Source organism: Octopus bimaculoides, chromosome 19 (assembly GCF_001194135.2).
Source record: "Octopus bimaculoides isolate UCB-OBI-ISO-001 chromosome 19, ASM119413v2, whole genome shotgun sequence".
NCBI classification, from domain to species: domain Eukaryota; kingdom Metazoa; phylum Mollusca; class Cephalopoda; order Octopoda; family Octopodidae; genus Octopus; species Octopus bimaculoides.
This window is the reverse complement of record NC_068999.1, coordinates 37025663-37035119: the sequence shown is the minus strand read 5'-3', so window position 1 is coordinate 37035119 and position 9457 is coordinate 37025663. Positions and strand designations below refer to the sequence as shown.

General features: G+C 38.5%; 1 protein-coding gene across 1 annotated transcript in view; it reads right to left on the bottom strand.

The window, feature by feature from the left end:
- Positions 1 to 2482: 2482 nt before the first annotated feature.
- LOC106871294 (EF-hand domain-containing family member C2) overlaps positions 2483 to 9457 on the bottom strand; it is a 31580-nt gene continuing 24605 nt past the window's right edge. Inside the window, exons 9-10 of the mRNA XM_014917678.2 lie at positions 8337 to 8429; positions 2483 to 3398 (exon numbers count right to left, since the gene is read on the bottom strand). Coding sequence (XP_014773164.2) covers positions 3206 to 3398; positions 8337 to 8429 — 286 coding nt within the window. The 3' untranslated portion in view covers positions 2483 to 3205. The remainder of the gene's footprint in view (positions 3399 to 8336; positions 8430 to 9457) is intronic.

The window sequence follows — 9457 nt, the reverse complement described above, 5'->3', positions numbered from 1 at the left end:
CTCCATTTTCCACAACGGGAAGACACAAAAAAAAACACGAACAATATCAACAATTAACACCAATGATTGACACTCAATTTTACAACAAAAAATACTCAACTTCGCAACTCACATAAAAAACTCTACGTTATCGACAACTCAAATTCCAAAAAGACTGGTGCTCAACACCAGAAATACAACAACACGAGGGATAACGGTAACAACAGATCAATAGTTTATTCTCGGTTGGTGTAGAGCCGTTTCGTTCCTGGGTGAATAGGCATGCCGCTAGAATACCAAAGAAGCTTCGACCACATATCGAGGTCGAGTTGGGAGATACGTGTTGTCACCACCGCTGCTAGAGGGAGAAGAGATCGGACGCTGTAGCTTTCTCTCAACCTGTTGCATTGCGTATGCGTATTCGGGTACTTCCGCTGACGGCAAGTCCCTTGCACATGCGCAATGGCACTTCCCAAGATGGCGGCCACACGCGCCACTACATAATAAAACAAAGAAATAATGAAAGACATCAATTCAACATCGAGTTGAATGTGCAGCTGATGTGCAAACATGCGCTCAGGCTATGGCATCTCCAGCGTTTCCTTGACGGTGAGCAGGTGTGGCCACCATTTGTCAGACTCACTTTTCTGCAGCTCATCTCATCTCATTCATTGAGCTGCAGTCCTGGATTAGGTGTAGACTGAGGAGGGTCGCGTGACATCTTGAGTGCCATCAAGTGCTCACAGCTCTCTGCCAGGCAGGCAATGTGGTTGGTGGTAGTTCCACTCTAGCATTCTAAAGAGTGTTAGGTGGGGGGGTGGAAGTGCAACAATGTTCTCAGAGAAACTCTAGGTGTCAAAGAGAATCAACCAACTGGTCTGTTTTGGAGAACTTTTGGGCTTAAGTCAGTGGATAACTTCCAGAAATCCCTTGCCTAGCAGTGCTACCAAGGGCCACTGCCTGTACGAGATAAACTTTACAGGCATGAAAGTGCCATCAGTCGGTCCCGCCTGTAGTGCGGCTAGAATGATGAAACCATTCTGCACACCCTTGTCCAGTGCCTGAGTATTACTGACATGTGGGTTTTTATGTCGAATACCTGGAGTTGTGTGTAGGACAGACCTGGCTATCAGCTGAATCCATAGTGAAGATTACCCTGTCACCCTTCAATTGGCCAGGAGAAGCAGGTAATTTTTATTTGTCTGGTGACTGTAGCGAAAGGAGTAGTATGGTGGACTTGTCTGAAACGGCTAAAGTGAGACACTTTCCTCTTTGGCCAAGCCCTCGTCGACTTCTTCAAGTTTCACTTGAAAAGGAAGTTGAGGGTGGAGAGGGAATTGTTGCCTTGTAACAAGTTTATTCAAAGGTGGGTGAATATTGGAAGAATGGCCAGTGTGAAAGGACCAATTCTGAGTGTACACCTGTGAAAGATAACAGGAGAAGGGCTTTTGCCCTGTTGATCAGGTACCTGTGGCTTTTCTGAGTTTTTCTACAAGGACCTTAAAGTGCCTCCCCTATTGGGAGTTTTATTTTGTTTAATTTTTTATTGTTGTTTATAATGTTTAATTGATTTGAAAACCCACTGGCATTCATACTTGTGTCATCTCATTTTATGTATCTTTATATTAGTCCTTGCAGCCAATAAAAGAAGTAATTATCGTTGTTGAACATTATGATGCCTTTTGAAATAATTACAGAATATTCCAAAATATTTGCTTTTATTGAAAGCAGTTAAAATTCAAACTTTATAGAAGTGCACCCCCTGCAAAAAGGGGGATATTTCTACACAAAATTACTATCTGTACAGTCCAGATAATCTGAGAAATGTAATGGTGACAATAGAAATGACAAAAATGGGGCCTTTGAAGGCTGAAAAGATTACAAATACTTTTTCAACTTACGGAGCACCAAATTTATGTGACTTCACAGTATGGCAGCCATAATAATAATAATAATAATAATGATAAATTCTTTTTACAAAGGTGTAAGGCCTGAAATTTTGGTGGAGAAGATGAGCCAAATATTTAACCCAGTGTCCAACTGGTATTTATTTCATTTACCCTGAAAAGATGAAAGACAAAATTGACTTTGGCAGAATTTGAAATCACAGTGTAAATCTGAAAGAAATGCTAAGTATTTTATCCGATGTGGCAATGTTCCTACCAGCAATCCTGATGTTGGTTCAGATATGATCCATCAGTGGTCATATCTGAACTAAAATATCTGTATTCAAATCAGAAACAGAGAGCTTCATTATAGTAACTGAGGATTAGTGCCTGTTAACCAGAAATTTCCAAGCAAGCATTATTAAAAATGGTGCTCACCCCACCTTCTACTTTTGTGGTCATCATCATCATTATTATTATTATTATTATTATTATTATTATCATCATTATTATTAAGGGAGCAAGCTGGCAGAATCATAAGCATGCTGGATGAAATGCTTATGTTAGTGGTACAAGGTATCAAATTTATATGATTTGATTGAATCAACTCAGGTAAATGACAGGTATTTATTTTATTGACCTTCAAACAAAGTAAGACAAAGATGACCCTAAAGAGTTTGAAATCTTGAACGTATAATCTAATATTTATTCTGAAATCCTGTTATTTCCAATGCAAACTCAAATGTATGTATAGATATGTATGTTCATTTATTCCACTCTACCTGCCTAGCTATCCTACATTATGTATATTTTTCCTCCAACACATTCACAAGCACACACATAATTCTCATGTGTGTACCTGTGTATTTATATGCATGTGTGTGTGTATGAATATATGTGTTTATGTGTATTTATATGTATTTCTATGTATACAGAATTCGTTCTGTAGGAGTTGAAAAAATTAAAAGTATGATTTCCCTTCTAACAAACACTACAAATAACCATAGTAAACTCAATGAAAAACCTATAATTTATATATATATATATATATATATATATATAGATGGATGTATCAAAATAGTTTTATTCAAATTCATTGGTATTCCAACGGCTGAAAATGGCTGAAGATTAGCATCACACTTGAAACTCAGAAACAACAAACTTGAATCAAAGCTGTTTTGATCCATACATGTAACTGCCAGTAAATATGTTGAGTGTCATTCTTTTGTTTGTCCACTCACTCATATGTGTGAGTGTGTGTGTGTGTACATGCATGCATATGTATACACATACATCCACGTGTACACATAAAATACATGTTGCATAACACACTCGTGAAACTACTGTAATTCTTCATCTGGGTAGAGAGCATTAATCAGCTGTTCATATGCCACATCATCAACTACCACCTTGCTTTTCATTACATTCAGCAGATTTGTATCTCCATCCACAATTTGTGAAAGTTGATGTGCTTGCCAGTCAATTTTACTAACAAGCTCTTCGTACTCAATAGAACATTCCTCATTAGTGAACCTAAAAAAATCAGGAGATAGAACAGGAATAAATGTGGTATATAATTATTTGTGATATATAATTATTATGATGAATAATCATGTGCATGGAAAATAATGAGAATCTATACGATAATGTACATATTCATTATTAATACATTCATGCAGTTTCAAAAGCAAATATGTGAATCACTGTTGTGTTTGTCATTGGAGGACAACTTTTCTTTTCAGATAATGCTTGTCTTAAAGATATACAATTCATTGGGGGCTAGTATTTGGTAGAAATATTAGTAAAGACCGAATCTAAATCCCTTGTAACATTTAAATTTGTTATCAGTCCAAATCAAACTTTTCATTGTACAAGAATTTAAAAACTAATTGACCAATCTGACTAGAAACCATGCATGCTTCATCTTGGTTAAAATGACAGGATGTCTTCAAGTTTCTTCAACATCCCTGGAACATCTTGCTCTTTAGTATTAATAAAGGACTGGAATTGCATCTTAGATAGGATTAGGTATGGCTAGGTTGTGGATGCATTGTCTCAGTATAGATCACCATCATGGGGTTGTAACTTGGATCTCAATGTATTTATATTAAATACTACTTAGATGAAAAATAAATTGAATAACTTGATTAAAATAAAGAATTAAATTAATTTAAGGAAATTCAATTCAAAACTAATCTAAGCTATTATTTTTAGCAATTTCATTGATCCTCATGGAGGTATTTTTGTTGTCTCATCTTATGGATGTTGGCATCTATAACCTACATGAGTTTTAATTAAGAGGATTTATAATGAGAGACGTTCCAGCTTCGACCATCTTGTCTAGAGTGTATCGAAAACTAATTCTTTTGTCTCAGTCATTGAACTAGAGCTATGCTGGGGCACCATCTTCAGCCGCATGCCTTCAGAAGGATATTATCCAACGACACACTATCCACTGTGTTCTCATTTTTTAAAGACAATAGGATGAGATCTGAGAGACATTCAATTGCTTTTACTAGCATGTGAAATTAACTGGTAAAGATTCTCCTGCTTTTACATATTTTTGTTTAACTGTGCAACTTCCCAGAACAAGTTAACTTATAATCAAAGACATTCCAGCAATGACTAACTCCCAACCCACTTTTCTCTCTATCTCTCACTACCCCTGTCATCTCACCAGAATTCCTAGTCTTTGCTCTCTGTAACATCAGCCTCTGGAATTTCCTCTTCTTGCCCATGTCTTTTTTGCAGTGTTAGATTTTAACATTTAACAGCATCAACCTCACCAGTATTGGAGACATTCCAACAATTATGAAAAATGCCCCTTTTTCAGCGAGTGACAAAGAACAAAAAATTAAGTTTTTTTTCCAGATATAGTATATATGGAACTCTACCATCAAATGTATTCGCTATTGGAGAATACAGTCTCTGTAAGTTTATAGAAAGCTCCAAGACAGCTGAAAGGAAGCAGAGACCAGGTCAAAATTCTTGCAACAGAATGGATTCTGATAAAGGCACCAAAGGGCCATGTGAGAGTTTTAAATAGACTGGATAATGGATAGTCTACCATTCAAAAGGAAGAGTAGTTACTTCTATAGATTCTCACAATCTTTCTGTCTCTGAAATTTGACACTGAGAATTATAGTGGGAGACACTTGTTCAAAGTGCCATGCAATGGAATTGAACCTTAAACTATGTCATAGTGAAGCAAATCTCTGAAGCACACAACCATGCCTGCACTCATATTCAGACAAAAGAGTGTCATCTGAAGTATATTTGTTAACTTTTCCTTGTACATCAAGCTACAATATAAAGGTGCCTTCCTTGAATCTAGCAATCAATCAACTGGCTTCTTAAAGATAACACTGTATGAAATACTTAAAAAAAGATTGAGACAAGTTATAACCACCAGCCACAGCACTGCTACCAAAATACACACACTCACATACATTCATATATTTGAATATTTAAAAGCACCATTTGAACATTGAGTATCACAGAGGTAAAGTGACTGAGTTGCTTTCGAGTATTGAGCCTCACGAAGGCAAAGTGGCTGAGTTTCTCTTGAGTGCTGGGCCTCATGGAGGCAATGGCCGAGGCCTTTGGCATTATGTCATGCTTGAGAAGGAGACCCATCAAGCTAAACAAAATCGCAGTCATGACAGATATCAGTGTCACACAAATGGCACCTGTACCAGTTGCACATAAAAACACCCATTACACTCTTGGAGTGGTTAGCATTAGGAAGGGCAACCAGCTGTAGAAAACCATGCCAGATCAGACTGAAGTCTGGTGCAGCCTCCTAACTGATCAACCATCTAACTTATGCCAGCATGGACAACAGATGTTAAATGATGATGATGATGATATATTGAATACACACACAAGCATTTCAATATACGAATGCATGTGAGAATGTCTATACCTGCAGTATATATATATATATATATATATATATATATATATATATATATATATATATATATATATATGTATGTATTAGACCTTTCTAATAGCTGAGTTATTACCAGAACTAGAAGAGAAATTTCAGGTGTGGAAGCAAGGTCAAGAATCGAAGGGCCTTAGCAAAGACAAAATCTAGCAAAGTCAAAAGTCTTAGTAAGAAAATAGACAAACCACAAATCTCTTTAGGTTGATGGCCCTGCTTGATAAAGGCATAGGTAGAAACTTCATAAGATGTACCTGGTGTAAGCTATGGACTCATAAGAGCTGCAGCAATTTCAAAGGAAGGTTAACTGGGAAGATAGTTTTTGTGTGTGGCAGATGGGCAACAAACACTGGAAATGTGCATAAAACAGCTTCCATCACATGCCGGGGTGGGGGGTGGAGTGTGACTAGAAGTATTTGACAGCTTCTGTTACCTAGGTGATCAAATCAGTAGCAGTGGTGGATGCTCTGAGAGTATAGCTACTAGAATAAGAATAGGCTGGGCAAAGTTCACAAAGCTCCTACCTCTACTGGTAACAAAGGACCTCTCACTTGGACTGAAAGGTAGACTGTATGGTGCATGTGTGCGAACAGCCATGCTATATGGTAGTGAAAAATGTGCTGCAACTGCTGAGGAAATGCATTGGCTTGAAAGAAATGAAGTTAGTATGCTCTGCTGAATGTGTAATGTCAGTGTGCATACATGACAGAGTGTAAGCGACCTGAGAGAAAAGTTGGACATAAGAAGCATCAGATGTGGTGTGCAAGGGAGGCAATTGCGCTGGTATGGTCATGTGTTATGTATGGATGAGGACAGCTGTGTGAAGTAGTATCACACCCTAAAAGAGGTGGGACCTGCAGAAGAGGTAGACACAGGAATATCTGAGATGAGGTGGTGAAACATGACGTTTGAATGTTGGGCCTCACAGAGGCAATGACAAGTGACCAAGATCTTTGGAGATGTTGTGCTTGAGAAGAACCTGGTGAGCCAAATAAGATTGATTGATTGTCGTGGCTGATGCCAGTACCACTTGACTGGCTCCTGTTTCAGTAGCACGTAAAATGCACCATTCAAGTTTGGTCTATGCCAGTGCTGCCTGAATGACCCCGTGTTAGTGGCACATAAAAAGCACCCACTAAAATGTCAGAGTAGTTGGCGTTTGGTAGGGTATCCAGCTGTCGAAACCTTGCCAGATCAGATTGGAGCCTGGTGCAGTCTCCTGGTTTGCTAGTCCTCAGTCAAACCGTTCAACCCATGCCAGCATGAAAATCAGATGTTAAAACGATGATGATGATGATATGTATATACAAATACATACACACACACACATACGTATGCATGTATGTATTTGTTGGCACATGGCTTAGTGATTAGAACATCAGGCTTAGAATCAGTTGGGAGTTCAATTCCTGGACAGGGTAGTGTGTTGTGTTCTTGAGCAAGACACTTTATTTCATGTTGTTCCAGTTTGCTCAGTTCTAGAAATGAGTTGCAATGTCTCTGGCACTGAGTTGTATCAGCTTTTGTCTTTCCTTTGGACAACATTTGTGATGTGGAGAGGTGGGGAGACCGGTCTGCATCTGTGACTGCAGGTCTTCCACAGACAATCTTGCTTGGTAAGAAGTTTGCTTCTAAACAACATGGCACCAGGTTCAATCCGACTATGTAACATCTTGGGCAAGTATCTTCTACTATGGCCTTAGGCCAACTAAAGCCTTGTGAATGGATTTGGTAGATTCCATAGACAGAAACTGAAAGAAGCCCATCATAGTGTATGTGTGTGTGTGTGTGTGTGTGTGTGTGTCTGTTATTGTCAGAGACCAGACTCTAACAAAACATAACTCAAAGTAATTGAGGAAAATTCCTCTTCAAACGATGTCAAATTCATTCACCCCGAAGAGATTGCACCAATAATCCATAAATCGCTGCATATGAATATGTGTGAAGCAACTGAAACGTTTGTCAGACGTTTATTCTAACTGGAAATTAACAAAGTTTCAAAGTTCAAATTCTTCATTCTTCTAATTTGAATATATATATATATACACACACACACACACACACACACACACACACACACACACACAGCAACTGAGGGCACTATTCAGCACCAGTATTGCTAGAAATAAGAGTAGAAACAACTCGTAGTCACTATGAGTTGTTTTAACTCTTATTTCTAGCAATACTGGTGCTGAATAGCACTCACAGTTGCTTTAGCGACATATAAATATTTGTCTTTTGGTTTAAAAATTGCTAACAAGCCAGCCATATTTATTTATATGTATAGATCGATGGAAAGATATAGATATATCAAGGCACCTATGTGTGTTTGCATGTATATGGTAGGTTGCCATTTACAGAATTTCATTCAAAAGGCATTCCCAATCTATGGTTATCAAAGAAGACATTTGCATAGAGTGCTTTTTTGAAGGATGGAACGTGAAACCACACAGTTGGCAAGTGAACTTCTCAGCAAAGATTTAAAAAATTAAAAAAATCAAATACCTGTAAATTCCACTTACCCTTGTAGAAGGTGATCCAGTAAATCCTTTGAGATTGGAAATTTTTGACCTAACATTATTCTTCGAATTGCTGAGGCAGGCAAGTAACCAGTTCTTTACAAAAAGAAAACCAGAATAACAGATGAAAATCTGGTGCAAGTATGGCCATTTGGATAAAAGGTTTGTTTTACATTCACAAAGATCTATGCTTGATTCAATTTACAACATTGTATACTGTAGCTTGATGCTGAGTTATACTTTCTACCTCCACCTCATATTGAGTTATTCCTTCAACTCCTGCCTCATATTGAATAATACCTTCTGCTGTAAATTCATTTTGAACAATACTTTTCTACCTCTGCCCAGTAGCGAGCTATATTTTCTACTGTAGCCTCAGACTGATTCAATACATTCTGTTGTAGTTTAATGTTGATCAATAACATGTAAGTGTAATTTGGTATTCCACAACACTCCATCTGCATCTAATGAAGAGGACTGCTTCACTTACCTGGGCCACAGACCATTCCACTGGACACCAGCTCCTGGCTAGTTCCAAGCATCTGCCTGTGTGTCGAGGACTGGTTTAACTTTCGCAGGTGTCCCCGAAATTTTAACATCTCCCCAGCCAAACACTCAGCCTTTTGATTTCTTCAACGCTTCCAAGACATCATCATATAACTGGCTGATGAGAGTGAAGCTGTGATGGTATGGCATGCAGACCTCTACAAGGCTGAACCTCTCCGCCAACTTCAAGACACCTCTTCCTTTTCCCCTCTGCCTTCCAGCGCCATGCCTAACAACAGACTATGTCCTCCACTATCCATAACCTCATCTCCTCTTCCCATCTCCCTCTCACCACCTCAAACCTCATTGTCTGCACTCTATACACCCTACCATCATTTATTTCCTTCCCAAAATCCACAAGGCCAACAACCCTAGTTGCCCCATTGTCTCTGCCTGTAACTGCCCCACGGAAATGATCTCAAAATACCTCGACCATGTCCTTGGCCCCCTAGTGGCTTCCCTCCACTCCCACATCTGTGACACTAACCATGTTCTCCATCTCTTCAACTCTTTCTTTTTCTCTCCTGGCCCCTTGAAACTTCTCTTCACTCTTGATATCAAGAATTTTTACAGTGATC